Below are 19,204 nucleotides of genomic sequence, written 5' to 3' on the forward strand. Positions count from 1 at the left end.
GTCTCGATGCTCACTATTGACCCAGGCTGGCCTTGAACACAAGTGCCAGCCTCTGTAGTGCTGGCGTTTTAGGTGTGCACTACTATGCTTGGCTGATCATTTTGCATTCCTGATACTTAAAATCTTAGGGTGCTTCATCAGCTGGTACATAGTGTTATATGCTTTTTAAGTAATGAAAGCATTATACCCACCTCTGATTTTATACCTCTCCCTAATACCCTTGCTTAATGATTTTTAAAAGCATCATAAAATTAAATAGAACTTATCCTCAGAGAAAAAATAAAAATTTTGATTTGTAGAGCAAGGATTGAGTTACTCAACTGTTGGATCCAGAACTATCGCAGTCTCTGTTAACCTCCGTGACGGCAGGGAGTGATTAAAAATTTCCAAATCGGAATATCTCATGTGTAAAATATTATCTATCACAGATAAGGAAAAGATTGAGAAAACTGCCATATTAGGTATGGGATGTGTCATGAGGGCTCACAGAAGGAAATTTTTAAAAACATCATAGGATCATCCTTAAAATTGGGTCTAGACAGGCATGAATAAAATTTCTATGTTTAGGGTAAGACATTCTAGCATCGTGTTCCCTACTGACAGCACAGCTGGTCAGTAATCTGGAAGAATTTGGTACATTTTGACAAGTGGGAAATATAGATTGCTATTATCTTCACTTATTTCTTCTGTGTTTTCCCTTTTACCTTGTAGTATGCTCTTCTCCGCATCCACAGATAAAACTGTGGCAGTATGGGATAGTGAAACAGGCGAAAGGGTTAAAAGGCTGAAGGGTCATACTTCCTTTGTAAATTCCTGTTACCCAGCCAGGAGAGGGCCCCAGCTTGTCTGCACTGGCAGCGATGATGGTACAGTTAAGGTATGTATTACCAGTCCGTGTTGCAATTTGAGGTGACATAATGTGAACCTTCTCATGCCTTCTCAGCAGTGCCGTACCCTCCCTCCCCTGCACAATTTAGCTTTAGCATTCACTTCCCAAAACAGACACTTGAAATTTTCCCCTTTTAAAATAATATGCACTGTTTTAATTACCATACAAAATAATGTTAGAACCGTAGTGTTAGAACTGGCTAGGTGTAGTGGCACATCCTAGCATTTAGGAGGCTGAGGCAGGGGGATTGCTGCAAGTTCAAGGCAAGCTTGGTCTACATAGCCCAAATTTCCAAAAAAAAAAAAAACAAAAAAACAAAAAAACAAAAAAACAAACCCAAAAGCGTAAAATAGATCCTGTGGGTTTGATTTATTGGGTTTTTCGGTTTGGTCTGGTGGTATTGGTAATTAAACCCAGAGACTTTACACTGAACTATATCCCCAGTGTTGTTTTTTTTTAACCTTTTATTTTGAGACAAGATCTCCCAAAGTTGCCCAGGCAGGAATTGAATTTAATCTTTCTACTTCAGCCTTCTAGGGTGCTTGGATTACAAGTATGTGCCACTATACCTGGTTTAGCTATTAATTATATGTGATCTTGAGCAGTCATGTTCCTGAACCTTAAGTTTCCTTTTTTGTTTTGTTTGTTTGCTTGCTTGTTTTTTGAGACAAGTTTTCATATGTAGTCCAGGGTGGTTATGAATTCACTATGTAGTCCAGGGTGGCCTCAGCCTCCCAAATGCTGGAATTACAAGGTGCACCACCACATCTGGCCTCAGTTTCCCAGTGACAGTCATATAAATGTCTTTAGACCAGTGACAGTAATATAAATGTCTTACAGGGACATTGTTGTGAAATTACATATAAAAAGCTAAGTAAATGGTTCTGTAGCTCAAGAGAGGATTTTATTTTTTATTTTTATTTTTCATTTTTGGTGCTAAGGATTGAACTCAGGACCTTGCACTTTCAAGGCAGGCATGGTACCACTGAGCTAAATCCCTGGCCCAAGAGGACTGTAAGTGACATTTAGTCCAGTGGCTTCTAATCTGTTTATTAGAATCACCTGAAGAACCTGTTAAAGCTTTTCAAATTCTGTGGCTATGGAATGGGAATCAGAACTTTTATTGTCAGGTCTAACCTTTTAAGAGTCTCTCATCTAGTCTTCTCGTTTCACTAATGAAAATGAGGTGTGGAAATACCTTGTCTCAGAGATGCACACCTGAGAAACTTGCTGGGCATGGGCATAGGATGGCAGTGCTGGAGATTAAATCTAGAGCTGGGCAGATGTTCTACCACTGAGCTATACTTCCAGCCCTGCTTTATTTTTATTGTGATAATTAGATGTATTTAATTAAATATCCTATTCCAGACGGTATCACTCCAAAAAGTAAAGGATTAAGTATTAGTCATATCTGTAAACAAAGTACATTCTGCTTTAGGGGAGGGACTTAATCTTCTTTCCTTTCCCTTTCTGTTCACTTTTTTTCATTTTTGTTGTCCTCGTGTTTGTTTGTTTGTTTTGGTACTGGGATCAAACTCAGAACCTTGTGCTTGCAAGGCAGGTGGTAGAACCACTGAGCTAAATCCCTGGCCCCCTCATGGTTTTTTTTGTTTGTTTGTTTTTTTTGTTTTTTGAGACAGGGTCTCACTATGTAGTTGAGACTGACCTGGAACTCACTATGTAGCCCAGGCTGGTCTCGAACTCACAGCAATCCTCCTGCCTCAGCCTCCTGAGTGCTGGGATTACAGGCATGTGCCACCATGCCTGGCTTCATGTTTATTTTTTATCTCTCTTTATTTTCTTTTTTACAACTAGTAAGAGTTTATATCTGTCCTATCTTCTCTTAATTAGAATAATTATTCTTTAATTTTTTTATCAAAGTAAGGACTTTTCATGTTACACAATGTCATGTCACCTAAAGATGACTGCCGTTTAACCAGTTTTGAATTTCAGTATATTTATATTTAAGCATCATTGAGCAACTTTTTGTAACTACTTGTCAAGTTGGAATGTTGTGTTATTGTCTTTTATGAATGGGTACAAACTTTTTTTTTTTTAATTTTGGTGCTGGGGACCGAACTCAGGACCATGAACTTGCAAGGCAGGCGGCAGAACCACTGAGCCAAATCCCTGGCTCCTGTTATTGTCTTTTATTAGGTTTGTAAGTGTAAGATTTGAAACTTCATTTTATCTGGATAGGGAGAGTCATGTTGCTGCTTGTCAAGAGTTTCTCATATAAAGTAATGGTTTCCAGTTGTATTTGTATTTTCAGTCTAGATGTGGTAGTCTGGGTATGATTTATACCAGTTTTCAGACATTTTTCTTCCCCTGCTAGGAATCAAACCCAATATTTTGCACATACTACTACTAAGTATGCAGTCTACTACTAAGCTATACCCCCAGCCTGCTCTTAGCAGATGCTTTCTTTTCTAATGAAGAAATATTTAAAGGAGGGCTGGGAGTATAGTTCAGGGGTTTTATGTGTGCTTAGCATGCATGAGGCCCTGAGTTCAATGCCCATTACCAAGAAAAAAGTTACAGTAAAATACTCTGTGTGTGTGTGTGTGTGTGTGTGTGTGTGTGTGTGTGTGTGTGTGTTTGAATTCTAAAGTAATATGTAGGCCAGAGAGGGAAAGGTGTTTGAGTTGGAGGTGGGCATGAGTCAGAGTCGGATGTGGGGTGAGGAGGGCTTCCACATAACACAGGGTAAGAAACCCAGTGTGGGAAATTCAAGTATGAGGGACAGGGGCAGAGCAGCATTGATATTTGGTGCCCTTGGGAGCAGCAATGTAGGTATCTTCAAAGTCTGAGACTGAATGGGATGAAAATGGCATCCCTGGAAAGGGGAACCAGAACTAAGTAATGAGACAAACTCAAGTTGGGTGAGGAGGGGATCCACATGGAATCAACCCAGAATGGAAATCAGTTCAAGTAAGGAAAGAAAAAGACACATGTGCAGGTAAAGAGTTGAAGAGAATATAGGAAATTAGTTACATTTCAAGGGAGCTTGATCAGATAACTGAATAACTATAATGGGAGGCAGATGTCTGTCAAGAGATAAAAAAGGCCTGCCTCACAAGTGCAAAGTCCTGAGTTCAATCCCCGGTACCAAAAAAAGAGGTAAAAAGGTATAAACCTAAAATAATCTTGTGGTGTTGGATTTGAATTGGAAGATTCACTGTGGACTCATGATATTCAGTATATAAACATACAGGGAAATACAGAAACGTGTGATATACACACACACACACACACACACACACACACACACACACACACGCATGCATGAGTGTGCCTGAGTATATGTACATTGCCTAACTGTCCACTGAGAAGACTTAGGAGCAGTAATATCCCAGTAACAGTGAATATACCCATTGGCCAAGTCTTGGTCTTTAAATACTGTTTTCCAGCAAACAGAACCAAAGCTCCTATTTTAGGACCAAGACAGGGAAAGTATTTTAGAGCCTGCAGTGGTGGTGAGTCTATGGGACATGTGCCGCAGTGGACTGTTTGTTATCATTGTAAGCTCTAAGGCGAAGAGATTTGTAGGAACAACACTGAAGTGTTTAGGTGTGATGAGACATGGGATTAGCAATTTACTCTCAAATAATTTTCTTTTTTTCGTATGGGGATAAACTCACGACCTTGTACTTACAATGCAGGTGGCAGGAACCACTGAGCTAACTCTCTGGCCATCTCAAATGATTTTTTTAGTTGCGGGGGGAGTGGTACCGGGGATTGAACTTGGGACCTTGTGCTTGTGAGGCAGGCAGTGGAACCACTGAGCTAAATCCCCGGCCCTCAAATGATTTTAGAAAGGAAATAATCTTTTTATATCCAACCTTCTGTGTTTTTTTGTTCGTTTGTTTTTTGAGGCAAGATCTCACTATGTAGTTCAAGCTGGCCTTGAGTTTGTGGCAGTCCTGCTTCAGCTTGGATTACAGGCACGTGCCACCACACCCAGCAAGTTTTAATTTTAGTTAGTTCATTTTTACGATATTGGGATTGACTCTACAACCTGGCAACTGCTAGACAAACAAATACAAGGCCAACCTGAACTACATAGCGAGACCCTGCCTCAAATGACACCCCCGCAAAAGTGATATTTGGAAAAAATATTCTAAGTTATTTTAACCAAACTTTTAAATGACTACCATATCTGTTAGAATGAAGACCCAAATAAAAACAGCTATTAAGGGCTGGGGATTTAGCTCAGTGATTCCGCTGCCTGCCTTGCAAGCGCAAGAACCCAAGTTCGATCCCCAGTACCCCCCCAAAAAAAACAGCTATTAAGACATTTTAGTGAGGCTTGTAAGATACGTGAGAGCCAAATTATCAAAGCCCTGCATTCCAAGCTGAGTGGTTTAGACTTGGTTCTGTAGCCACAGTTGGGCATGTGAAGCATTCTTTTGGACCATTTATCTGAGTAACAACCTAAGCCTTTTTAGTTTGTTTCCTTGAATCAGCTAGGAACTGCTTTTCATCCTAAGCTATGACAATCGCAAGGAGAGGCATCTTGACCTAGGTCCTCCTTTTCAAACTCTGCTTTTGACTCCATGACTCAATTTAAATTCATTAAGCCTTTTCTAATATTCTATGACTGATTCCTTTTTGATGACAGCCCTTGAAAACTTGGAACACAGTTACCCTATAGTCTTTCTCTTCTGAATGAAAAATATTTCTTCATGGTTCATCTTTTTAAGTCTATCAGTCATTTGCTAAAACATGTCTGAACACTCTCTATAGTACCCAAAATGTAATTGTAGCTCTAAAAATGTAGAGCTAAGTACAACTAAATTGCTTACCTATAGTTGAGTATGGAGTTGAAGAGTTGTTATAGTTAATCATCTTTTTTCCTCCTCTACCATTTATGCATCAGGCAACCTTTATATGTGGGTGTACAGTTGACCCTTGACTTATGAACTTGATTTGTTCACAAGGACTGTTGTAACTCAAGTTGGTTGTAAGTCAAGACCATTTTATCCACAAGAAATAACAGAAATGCCTATTCTTCATTCTGAACCTCCCAAAACTCCCTTTAACTAACCTTTTTTTTTTTCATACTGAGGATTGAACTTGGGACTTTGTGCTTTCGAGGCAGGCAGCAGAACCACTAAGCTAAATCCCCAGCACACTAACCTTTTCATAATAAAAAGGGTTGTATAATGTGTATGATTTATCAGAAACCCCAATAATTTTTCTAGTGTATTCACCAAAAAGTTATAAAATGTGCCTAGTTTACCAGAAACAACAATTTCATACTGTACTCACCATTCAAGTTGACATCTCTAGCTGGGCTTGGTGGCGCATACCTGTAATCCCAACACTCCGGAGACTGAGGCAGGATCGCTGCAAGTTTGAGACCAGCCTGGGCTACACAGTGAGTTCCAGGGCAGTCTCGACTCCATAGTGAGACCCTGTCTCAAAAAAAAAAAAAAAAAAAAAAAAGTTGGCATCTTTGGCTTGCAGGAAGGAAGGATGAAGTGGAAAGTAGTTTTTGTTTGGAAGGAGAGCCCCCTTTCATAAGAACATCAGGAATGTGGCTCTATGGTGTGCTTTCTCTCCTTGGGAGTGTCTGTAGCCCCCTAGCACCTGCTTCTGGCTCACTAGGTCTCAGCCTTTTCAGAACTAAAAAGTGGTCTAAGGTCTGTTTTTGTGTTTTCCTTAACACTGCTCTATAGTATGACATGGCATTGTCATTAAGCAAGTGAATGCAATGATTGGTTTTTTCTCTGTCTGTGGGTCTTCTCTGTAATATTTGTGGCTCTCTCCATTCTTTCAGGATTTCCTTTTTTTTAAAATTTCCTTTATTTCAGAAGAACTTTGCTGCAGTGGTTGTTGCTACTCCCCCTCCTCTTCTGAAAGCTCCCCAGCTGCCCTTCTCTGCTGCTCAGCCAGAAGTTGCTGAAGTCCTCTGTAGACAGTTCCTCTGAGTGTTCCTCCACCAGTTCCTCAACATCACCATCTACCTGCAGCCCATGGACTCTGCTGTAGTGACAGTGTCATCAAGCACAGGGTCAGTTGAAGGCTCAGGCTCCTCTACACAGCCTTCAAAGTCTCTCTCCTGTGTATAGGCGGATCTCAGTGTCCTAAGAGAGACATTAACTCAGGATTTCACATTTAATCTCTCACAGGAAAGGATGTTGTAATTTCCCTTCCAGAACTCTTTAAGGGATAAAGCTGTATCTGAGACCATCTGGAAACACTTCAAAAATAGTTCCTTGGGGGAAAAAAATGGCTCCTTGGTGTATGGCTTGTTAAAATTAGTTATCCCTTCTGGTCCATAGGCTGCAGTAGAATTGTATTGGTGATGGAACTTGACTCAGAGCCATGGAAATTCTTCAGCCAATTCTTCCAAATTTTGTAGGTGAGCAGGAGCATTGTCCATGATGAGGAGAGCCTTGAGTGGTAAACCTTTGCCCTCTGCATATGTCTTTGCAGTAGGGCAGAAAGCCTCCCTGGATCCACTCAAGAAAAAATACTCTTGTTACCCAGGCTTTTGCATTAGATCTCCACATGACCCCTAGCCTATTTATGACTGTATTTTCTGAATATTCTATGGGTCTCATTGATAAACCAAGAGAGGCTTTATCTTGAGGTCCCCACACACATTGGCATATAACAAAAAGGTTAGCCTGTCCTTTTCTTATTGGGTAATGTGTGTTCTCCTGGGCATTTTTACCAGAAAAGGCCATTTTCATCACAGTTTAAAACTTGAAGACGCTGGGGATTTAGCTCAGTGGCTCTGGACCTGTCTTACAAGCCGGGTCCTGAGTTCAATCCCCAGTATGAAAAAAAAAAAAAAAAAAGATTTGATAAGAGCAAAAGCCATATCTCTGTGTCAGTGTTTTCAAAGTGGTGATGTAATTTTCATCAGCCCTTTTATCAGCACTGGCTACTTCACCATGCCTAGTTACGCTATAAACCCCAGTTCTCACTTCAAAATTGTGAAACCACCTAACTGGCATGAAATGTTTCAGCATTATCACTTGTTGATGGATTATTCTATACAAGATCTTCATTTATAGCTGTAACTTTTTCACAAATTATACACTCAGGCTGGCTGTAAACTTCCATCTGCCTTTCATTTATCCATACTAATATTAGCTTTTCTACCTTGTCTAACACTATTGATTGTGACTTACTAATTTGAGTTAACACCTTTAGCAACCCTACCTTCTTTATATGAATCTCTTTATTAACCATTTGTGGCTTGAAGCCACAGGACACAGCCCCCTCCCACACACCCTTAATCTTCTGCTGAAGAATTTGGCCTTCATGATGACAGGCAGCTTTGGAGCTTTCCTTTCCCCAGAACTTTGTTGTAGCCCAATCGTACTACATCAATGATGGGAGCTACTCCCGTCTTGGTTTTGGCAGCATTTACTTGGGTCTGCTCACTGACCACTGTCTGCAATTTATCAAGGTTGACAGTTGGGCAGAAGCTCTGGTTTCTCTTTAAGTGGTAATGCCTCATACCAACCTTGCCAAAGTAACCTGGGTGATACTTGTCCAAGGTGATCCTGTGGTGATGTATGCCACCAGCATTACCCCAGCCTCTTGGGTGCTTCCAGAGCTTGCCATTGGGGCCGTGGCCATGGCTCATGTGGCCCTGCCTCACATAGCCCGAAGTTTCAGGGTCTTCCTCAGTCTGGATGGCATGTCAGCGGTAGAGCAAAAGAGCCCTCATAGAGATCTTTTCTCTGTAAATTATCAAGAGGGTGGATTTCAACATACTGTACATATTAGCGAGGTAGTCATACGAATGCCACTCTCATATTTCTCCATAATTTTTATCTTCTTTTTCATTGTGATTGCTTTCTTTACCTTTCTGTCAGCTTCTTTCCTAGCTTTTCGGGGCCCATTTTGATAGCAGTAATCAGCAATTATATAAAGCACTGGCTGAAATTAGATCCACAATCATGTGCACCTGGGCTCAGGCTGATGGTTGTGTATGCTTACATAGGCTTTTCTGACATCCTGAGTCTTTACAACCACACAGGTGGCCAGCATTCAGGTTGTAACTCAAGACTTAGGTTATAAGTTAAAACTAAAATGTGGTCATAACTCGAGGGTCCACTGTATGTGGTTCGGGAATGTAGAGCAGTTGCTTAGCTTGAACGAGGCCCTGCAAATCCCCAGCACCACAAAAAAATATATTCTGTGTGTTTGTGTTAAATTTTTAAATGAGCATATTTAGTAACTAAAATTAGTACCCACACCTTAATACTTTTAGTTTGGTACAATGATGACATAAATAAAACTGATAATACTAAATTCTGATCTTTATTTTGCTGCTGATTTTCTGGCATTCTTCAAGTCAGTTCCCTATTTTTTGTCTTTGTGGTTTGCCTGTTCTAGGCCTTTCATAAAAGTAAAATCACTGGACATGATGGTGCACACCTGTAATCCCAGCACTTGGGAGAGTTCAAGGCCAGCCTGGGCTACATAATGAGACCCTGTCTCAAAAAAAAAAAAAACCAATTTAAAATCATACAATATGTATCCTTTTGTGGCTTTTACTTTTTTGTGGCTAAATAATTCCATTGTGTGGATGTATATCACACACTTTTTTTATCCTCTCATCAGCTGATGGATCTTTGTGTCATTTCTACTTTTTTGGAGGGTTCTCAAACTCCTGAGGTCAGATGATCCTCCTACCTCACCCTCCAAACTGTTGGGATTATAGGCATGTGATGCAGCACCCTGATATTTCCTCTTTTTAACTTAGGAGTGCTGCTGCTGTGAACATTAAGAAACGAATTTGGGGTTGAACATTCTGTTTTCATTTGTTTGAGGATAATATCTTTTTCTTTTTCTTTTTGACGTTTTTGTTTTTGTGGTACCGAGGATTGAACTTGGGCCCTTGCACTTGCGAGGCAGGGTGCAGAACCACTGAGCCAAATCCCCGGCTTTTGAGGATAATATCTTAAGAGAAATGTTGAAATTCTTATTTGTTGTTGGGTTTTTTGTTGTTTTTTTGTTTGTTTGTTTTGGGGTTTTCTTTGGGGGGTTGAGGTGGGGTCTCACTACGTAGTTGAGACTGACCTGGAGCTCACTATGTAGCCCAGGCTGGTCTCGAACTCACAGAGATCCTCCTGCCTCAGCCTCCCGAGTGCTGGGATTACAGATGTGCACCACCACACCTGGCTTTAATTCCTTTTATTTCTATTCCCCTTCCTTCCTGTTCCCTCCATCTCTTGGTCCCTTTTACCTTTGCGAAAGATCAGTATTCAGAAAATGAAAACATGTATTATTCACGTAGAAATTTGTACATGTTTTTAGCATCATTAATCCTAATACCCAAAAGATGGAAGCAACCCAAACTTTCATCCATGGGTGATGGATAAACAAATAGTGATTTGGCATTCATCTCTTCCCTCCCCTATTCTAAGAGTTTCTATAGTTTTGGCTGTTACAATTTTTTCAACCTTGTCGTTAATTTTACATATCATGTAAGGTAGGGATCCCCACACACACAAAACTCAGGGCCTTGCACATGCTAGGTAATTACCACATTCCCAGCCTAGCTTCATTCTTTTTTTGTTTTTATTTTTGGTACTGGGGAATCAGACTCAGGACCTTGGGCTTGGCTAGCGAGACACAGTGCCACTGACCTACATCCTTGGCCCTGTTTCGTTCTTTTTGTGGGTAGGAGATGCTGGAGATTGAACCACACAGCTTTTGCACTGGACTAAATCCCTGTTTTTTAATTTTTAATTTTGAGAGCCAGAGATTTAGCTCACTGGTGCCATGCCTGCCTAGAAAGCACAAGGCCCTAAGTTCCATCACCGGTACCAGAAAAAAATTTTTTATTTTGAGAACAGAGTCTCACTGACTTGCTCACGCTAGGCTCAGATCTGTAGATTCTCCTGCATCAGCCTCTCATAGTGGTGAGATTACAAGCATACACCAGCACACCTGGCTCATAGCTTCATTCTTTTGTTTTGGTTATCCAGTTGTCCAGCATCATTGTCAAAAAGACTTTATTTGCATACCTCATAATTTTTGTGGAAAAGTAGGCATGTACCAAGAGTTTTACTGTTGTGACTTGTAGACATTGTTTAGTGATTTTTTTTTTTTTTTTTAAAGACAGTTTCACCATATTGCCCAGCCTGGTTACCTCCTGAGTATCTGGGACTACAGGGTTGCTCCACTGCACCCAGTTATATTTAGTGACTTTTTGAACTAATTTTGTAAAGTCTATCTTCTTTGCCCTGTTTTTCTACTGAGATCTTGTTCTCCTAGCTTTGTGGTCAGCTGTTGATTGACGAAGAACAGCATTTCTGCAAGTCTTTGTACTTGATTTTGTTAGGCCCTGCCTACCTTCAGTTGGCCAACAGTTTGCAGTTCCACATTATTCTTCACTTTGAGCTTGTACAGACACTGAAAGTAAACCAGAGGTGAGAGCTTAAGGCTTCTTAGGTCTTTTCTGAGCCCATAAGTGGCTCTCTAGATTCCCAGGGATATCCCCCAAACTCTACTCCAGCTTTTCCTTCCAAGATTTTTGGTTACCCTCTTTGCTCTATTAGTCCTTGCCCCAGGCAGCAGAGGCAAAGGCTTTTGCCTTTAAATGTTTTTAAGGATTCCAGGGTAGGCAAAATGAATGTAACCCATTGAGCTTATCCTTTGGAGAGCCCCTAGGTAAAAAAAAAGTCCATAGCTGTAAGTCTTTTTTTTTCCCCTCAGTATCAGGAATTGAACTCAGGGCCTCACACTTGCCAGGCAGGCACTGCCCCACTGAGCTATTCACAGCCCTCCTAATTCCTTGAGAATAAAGAATAAGGTCCTTCTGCTCCTGCCAGTAAGGAAGCTGTACTGAGAATGTGGGTTGCTGTCTTCAGAGCCCTAGGTGAGCAGAGGTCAGAGCTGGAGTAGGCTGAAATACTCCAGAGATCTCTTACTGGATCTTGAGTGCTCTTTGTGTTTTTATGCTCTTACCTTTCAGTTCAGTTGTTAATTCTGATAAGTTGATTCTGATTTTTTTTTTTTTTTGCACTAGTTCATTGCCTTTGTTTTTTTTCTTTTCTTTTCTTTTCTTTTCTTTTCTTTTCTTTTCTTTTTTTTTTTTTTTTTTTTTTGGTACCAGAGATTGAACTCGGGTCCTTGCGCTTGCAAGGCAGGCCACCGAACCGCTGAGCTAATCCCCGGCCCAGTTCATTGCCTTTGTGAAGAGACAGGCTTTGGACATTTCCTGTTGTCATTTTCACTGATTTTCCCACTTTTTAAAAATGTACATTACAGCTGCTAATGAGCCTGATCTACAGTTTGAAAAACAATGGTCTAGTTTTGTGTTTTTTTGTTTTGTTTTGTTTTTTGGTACCGGGGATAGAACTTGGGTCCTTGCGCTTGTGAGGCAGGCCACCGAACCGCTGAGCTAAATCCCTGGCCCTTGGCCTCATAATTTTTAATTCTCCTGCCTTAATCTCCCAAGTGGTGGGATTATAGGTATATACCACCATGCCTGGTTATTTTGGGGTTTTTTAAAAACAGCATCTCAGCCAGGCACAGTAGCATACACCTGTAATTGCGGCACTTGAGAGGCTGAAACAGGAAGACTGCCATGAATTAGAGATAGAGGCTAGCCTGAACTACGTTGCAAGACTCTGGGCGAAAAAAAAAGATAGTGTCCTCAAAGTCCTGGGCTCTTCCATTCTTCCTGCCTCAGCATTCTGAGTAGCTGGGACGAAACGTGTTTTATTCATACTTTAACAGAGGAGTCTGAGCAAAGCACAGTGGCATAAACCTATAGTTCCAGCTACTCAGGAGACTGAGGCAAGAGAAAAGTCATAAACTTTCAAATACATTGACAAAATTGGAGTCATTTTTCACCATGTATTACTAGATGTGCAGGAAAGTTTCTGAATGAGGTTCCTATTGGAGATATACAGTCCTTGAATTCAGGAGTATACTGTGATTGTTTCTTAAAGTGACGTTAACTGATAGACTACCCGTGCTTCTTCTTCAGCTTTGGGACATCCGGAAGAAAGCAGCCATCCAAACATTTCAAAATACGTACCAGGTGTTAGCTGTGACCTTTAATGACACAAGTGATCAGATTATCTCTGGTGGAATAGACAATGATATCAAGGTACGTTTGTATATGATACAGTTGCCTTTCGCCTATATACAATCACTGAAGCAAATCTTTGCAGACTTCTAAGATTGTGGGAGCTTGGCACTTAAAACTACCTGAAAGGATAGTAATTTGAAATTTTCCTTCTCTCCTATCTTCATCTGCCTCAAAGGTTGCATGGTACCTCATACAAATGCCATAGGACTAGGCAGTTAATACGATTTGTGAAATCCTTGGGTGAGGGACTGTATTAAAAACAGAGTGTTTCTTTCCCTGCTTAAAGACACTTAAAATCTTTTTTTTAACTGTCTTGGTCTAATGAGATAGTAGTAAATCGATTTGTGATTCTCTGCTTTCATCTCCCAAGGTATTTCTTATAGATACTATAGAAAGATGTTTTCTAAACTTTTCTAAAAATGAATTAATAGGGGCCTGGGATTTAGTTCAGTGGCACCGTGCCTGCTGTGCAAGCACAGGATCCCGAGTTCAGTCCCCTTATCCCCAAATAAATAAATAAATAACATTATTTCTTGTTTCCTTAGAATACATTTCCAGATCAAAAGCAATGTGTCTGGTGTTGGGTCAGTGGTACCCAGTGCTCAGTGGTATGGCACCATTGCCTGGCATGTAACACTCTGGGTTTGATCACCTGTAACACTCTGGGTTTGATCACCAGTACCATTTTTTAAAAAAAGAAAGGTTATCAAGTATGAGGATCCTTCAGATTTTGGATTATTTTCCAGCAGCAGCAGTTAACAGAATATTTGAAATTAGGTTGCTGCTGTTATTTGTCTCCATTTTTGCCCTTCTATAAGTAAGAGATATGCTGGACAGATATGAGAGCTTGTTAAAATTGAGTTTTTTCAGGTTTAAAAATACCTTGTCATTACATGCTTAGGGGAGAGTAATTTCCCTTCTACCCAGAAGCACTTCTAATTATCCTCAGACCTTATAACTTTCTTTAAACGTGCAAAAGAGGGGTTCCTTTTCAATCAGATGCAAAGAATGTCAAACCTGATTGAGACCTTAAACACTTGGTCCATCCCTCTTATTTTACAGATGTCTAAGGTAAGGTTCCAAGAGGGTAAGAGATATGGCCAAGATAACATTGTCAGTCAGTGGTAGAACCTGGATCAGAGCACTCTCTCTAGAGGACTGATAATCTCTCCACTCTCTTGTTGCCTCTGCTCAATTAGCAGGTTAACTTTGAAGCACCTAAGAGCTCACCAGTCTCGAGCACTTGTCTAACAAATCGCCGTAATGCCTCACCACGTTAAGAGGTGCTCCTCAAAGCGCCTGTTCTCAGTCTGGAGGAATAGCTCAGAGGTAGAGCACTTTTTTAGCACGCATAAGGCCTGGTTTGAGTCCCAGCATCAAAGTATAAGTAAAAGCCTGACTCTTGTTTGCTTCTCAGCTAGCACTGCCTGTTCTTCAAAAAGAAAGAAAATAGGGAATGGGACTCCCTTTTTTGTGCAGATACGCTGTTCCTGCTAGTCTCTGGGGGGTTTCTTCCTAGTGTTAGAGTTGGGAAGTCAGAGAAAAATGAAAAAAAAAATGTGTTCCTGCTTGAGGGTTTGAAGGTCTGGCTGGCAGTCCTTTGGTGTTTTGTGTAAACCTGAGCTCTGGGTAGGATGGGAGTTTAGTTGGAAGGTTGTTATTGTTCCTTTTTAAATTTTTATTCTGTTTTTTAATGTAGTGGTTAAAGGGATAAAACAGATGCTTTTGGTTTCCTACTCTTTGGTCTTACCTCTTCGATTGTCTAGGCCAGAAAAGTCTTTCCAGAATGCAGATCTACGTGACTCATTCCTCTGCTCTGAACCCTTCTGTAACTTCCTAGTTAAAGTCCAACCCGAGCGTGGAGAACCACTTATGAGTGGCGTCTGCCTACATACCCCTCAAGCCTCATCTGCTGCCCTTTCTGTGCTCAAGTCCCTGCAATCTAGTAATTTTATCATGTGCTTTCACACATCTTCTTTGCCTGGAAGTGCAGTTCCACTTTGTCTAAAATATATCTCCTCCCCCTTCCCTAACTTCTGTAGGTGCTTTATTCTTTGTGAATGCTTCCCTTTCTCACTCTTATCCCTGTTCCACAAGTGAGTTAATCCTCATTGTCTCTACTGCTGAACCTTATATAGGCCTCTCAATACTTGTTTACATGTCTGTTTTCTTTTCTAGAATGAATGCTCCTTAAGAGCAGAGTCTCTGTCTTTTTTTAATCACCAGCAGTGCCTGCCGCTAATCAAATGCCCAAATGTTCATTGAACAGCTGATTGGGACATTTGCAAAATTCTTTGCTTAAATAAGTGTTGTAGTTACTCTTTCTGTGGGAAATCCCAGAAACTCTTTGGCCCTACACAGACCAGAAATGCAGGCCTCTAGGAAAAAAGTCTGGAAATAGCACATAAGTGTTGGGATTGGTGGCATAGCATACTCTATCCTGCTTGTTACTAAGCTAAAGATTTCAGTAGTACCTTCTCTGTCAGTGTCAGCTATCTCAGGTTCTCCTGATGAGTGAGGCAGCAAACGTCCTGACCAAAAAAATATGATCATATATAAAGTGTGTTGAGCTCCACATGTGAATGGGTTGTTGATAGAAAAAGTAGAGTTGTCTGCCTTATGTACAGCTCTGGCATATCATAGGTACCTAACATCTGGGTTAGGGGAAGTACCTTGCTTTAGCGGACAACAAAATTTTTATTCACTTAGAAAAATTACATGAATATTAAATAAAATTTGGGAGAAACTTTGTGTACCAGTGACCTTCACAGAATTGTTACTCTTTTTCCACGTGACATCCATACTGTTTATGTCAGTGTTAATGTTTATATTTTGTATAGTTGCAGTTTATATAAATATAAGTGTTTTCCTTCTTAGCTTAATAGCACATTATGTAAATATTTTTGAGTTTAGCCTTCAGAATTATTTTTAGGAACTGTTTAATAATAGCTGCCAGTTATAGAAGGCCTGCCATGTGCCAGGTATATACTAAGCATTCTTATCTGTAATCCTTGTAACAGCCATGAGAAGTAAATGTTATCCCTATCTTCTAGGAGAGCATCACAAAGGGTTGGCAAGCCCAGTGCCACATAACTCCCATTCATTCTGACCCTAAACCTCCTCTTCCACCCTGCCATGCTGGCTTCTGTGTTAGAACTCAGTATTCCAATGTGCTTCTGAACAATAATTTAATAAACCACCTCTTTTCTCTATTTGATATATACGTTGTTTTTAGCTAAACTGTTTACCTTACCTTCCTATACATGCAGTAGTAGATTTACTTTTCTTGGAATAAATATACTTCCCCATGGCATGTGTGTGTGTATACACATACATAATGCTGTTTATATGTATAATTCTATTGTAACATTAAATGAAAAATCTTGACTGGGCATGGTGGTGTACATCTATAATACCAGCATTCACTAGGCTGAGGCAGGAGGATTGCTGTAAGTTCAAGGCCAGCTTCGGTTACATAGTGAGATCAAAAAGCCAAAACAATAAATTAATGAAAAATCTTAAGGACTGGGGATTTAGCTCAGTGGTTCTGCCACCTGCCTCACAAGCCCAAGGACCCGAGTTCTATCCCTGGTACCAAAAAGAAAAGAAAAATCTTAAGCATCAGAATTTTGCATATTATACTGTTACACAATTTTACATGTAAATAATTGTGTCTTCTCATTACATAATTTTTAATGTAATTCTAGTAATTTCTTTGTGGTAGCTAATAAGAATTACTGTTCAATCTTTTTATTTTATTTATTTTTTCCCCCCTCTCTTGAGACAAGGTCTCACTGTGTTGCCCAGGCTGGCCTCAAACTTCTAGTGATCCTCCTATCTTGGCCTTCTGAGTGCTGATATCAGAAGTGTGTATCACTATGCCTGGCTTGTTTTTCCTTTTCTTTAATGCCTACCACATTTTGTAATGATTTGAAAATAAATTGTATCTAAAATTTTTTTGGTTTTTTGATTTTGGGATTTTTTTGAGACAGGGTTTTGTATGGTAGCCTCGGATTGCTTTGAATTTACTGGGTAGTCCAGGCTGGCCTCAGACCAGTGATGATCCTCTTGTCTCATCTTCCGAAATGGTGGGATCAAAACACTCTTTCACAGGCCCAGCATATAATTTAGTGGCACAGCTCCTGCCTGGCAAGCACAAGGTCTTAATTTTGATTCCCAGTACAAAAAAAAACTCTGCCTTAGTTTATTTTTTATTTTGAGATAAGCTTTTGCTAAGTCACTGAGTTTCCAAGCTAGGTTCAAACTTGAAATCCCCCTTTGTTAGCTTTTCAGAGTGCTGGGATCATAGGTATATACCACCATGCTTGGCTAAGTTATTTTTAATTAAACTTCATCTTAATATTTGATAATTAGTTTATATCTTCCCAGTTAAACATAGTCACTTTGCTTCCCTTCTTAGAAAGACGAGTTTTTTTCCTCTTTGACAAAAATCCAATATTTGGTGGTAAAGTAATATTTGACTCAGAGCCATATTTAAAGAGAACCAATTTCTCCAGGCAGTTGATTCCTGAGTAATTGTGTTTCTCTGCTATTTCTCAATTTGATTTCTAGGAGTACTTTTTTGTTTTCACAGGTCTGGGACCTACGCCAAAACAAGCTAACCTACACCATGAGAGGCCATGCAGATTCAGTGACTGGTCTGAGTTTAAGTTCTGAGGGTTCTTATCTCTTGTCCAATGCAATGGATAATACAGGTAACTTTGGAGAGGAATGTCTTTCTAGTGTCCATTTTCTGTGAATAATTAAGAAAAGTGTGTACTGTGTGTTAAAAATGGAGAGGAAGGGGCCAGGGATTTAGCTCAGTGGTTCCACCGGCTTCTTAAGTGCAAGGTCCCGAGTTCGATCTCCAGTTCCAAAAAAAAAAAATGGAGAGGAAAGCTGGAGATTTAGCTCAGTGGTCCCAATGCCTATCTCGCAAGCGCAAGGACCCCAGTTTGATCCCTGGTACCCCCGCCAAAGAAAAATGGAAGGGAGATGGTGCTGCTGCCTGCATCAAAAGTGCTAGGTCCTGCCGGGGATATAGCTCAGTGGTTCCACCACCTGCCTCTCAAGTGCAAGGACCCAAGTTTGATCCCTGGTTACCACCCCCAAAAAAATTGGAGGGGAGAGAGCCTGTGCTGTGGTTCAGCATTAGAGTATCTAGCATGTTCAAGGCCATGAGTTTGATCCCCAGCACCACAAAAACAAGGGGGAAAAATGTGTACCAAGATAAATCAGAGTCCAAGGAAAGAGTCAGGGGTGGCCCACAGATTCTTCCAGACAAATAGGAGAACATGACATAATGGGAAAAGCTTTAAAGAAGATGATCCACAATCCAGGATTCTGGTGTCATGTAGTCCTGAACAAACTTGGAGCCTTTCTTCCCTGGACATCAATTTCTACATGGTTAAAATTAGGAAGTGAGTTGCCTTTAAGGCCTCATCTCAGCTCTGCTATGCAGTGAATCCAAGCAAAATACAACTGGTTAGATTAAAGGGAAAATTAAGAGTCCTGTCGTCTGCTGAAGGCAGTTTTCAAGCATTTTCAGAGAGTACAATGTTTGGATGATGAGTAGACCAGTATGTCTTCCTTCCCCACTTGAAAAGCATTGGTGTGAGCCAAGGACCTCATTAAAATACCAGCACTCCATGGGTTGGGGATGTAGTTCAGTGGCATAGTGCTTACCAATCATACATAAAACCCTAGCTTTAATTCCCAATATAAAAAACAAAAATCAACATTATGGATTTATACAAACATATGCTCTTCCCCTTTCTCTTGTTTTTGTTTTTTGTTTGTTTTTGGTACTGGGGATCGAACTCAGGTCCTTGTGTTTGCAAGGCAGGCGGCAGAATCACTGAGCTAAATCCCCAGCCCCTTTTCTCTTGTTTTTGATGGGAAGGTAGATTTACTAAAGCAAAACAAGAAAGTAATTTGTGCAATTATGTGCTTAATATTGGGGGAGGTTAGAAAACTCACAGCTTATCAGGAATAAAAATGTACTCACTGACACCTTGAAACAAAAATAGTTCCTGGAAATTCAGTGGATGCTCAGTAAATATTTGTTGGATAGCCAGGTGTGGTGGCACACGCCTGCGCCTGTAATCCCCGAACTCGGGAGGCCAAGGCAGGAAGATCACTTTGAGTTTGAGACCAGCCTGAGCTACATAGTTAGTTCCAGGTCAGTCTCAACTACATAGTGAAACCCTGTCTCAAAACAAACAAACAAACAAATAATATAT

General features: G+C 40.4%; 1 protein-coding gene across 4 annotated transcripts in view; it reads left to right on the forward strand.

The window, feature by feature from the left end:
* Nucleotides 1-19,204, forward strand: part of LOC104860439 (U5 small nuclear ribonucleoprotein 40 kDa protein) — a 93,727-nt gene that overhangs the window by 7,596 nt on the left and 66,927 nt on the right. For all 4 annotated transcript variants that reach the window (XR_002025257.1, XM_019207125.1, XM_019207126.2 and 1 more), the window contains exons 4-6: nucleotides 712-877; nucleotides 12,858-12,980; nucleotides 17,557-17,677. Coding sequence is in view for 3 of the 4 variants with exons in the window: in XM_019207125.1 (XP_019062670.1) it covers nucleotides 712-877; nucleotides 12,858-12,980; nucleotides 17,557-17,677 (410 nt within the window). In the remaining variant the exon portion in view is untranslated. The remainder of the gene's footprint in view (nucleotides 1-711; nucleotides 878-12,857; nucleotides 12,981-17,556; nucleotides 17,678-19,204) is intronic.

The sequence above is a fragment of the Fukomys damarensis genome, unplaced genomic scaffold (genome assembly GCF_012274545.1).
Source record: "Fukomys damarensis isolate Sample0158 unplaced genomic scaffold, DMR_v1.0_HiC HiC_scaffold_23, whole genome shotgun sequence".
In the NCBI taxonomy this organism is placed as follows: domain Eukaryota; kingdom Metazoa; phylum Chordata; class Mammalia; order Rodentia; family Bathyergidae; genus Fukomys; species Fukomys damarensis.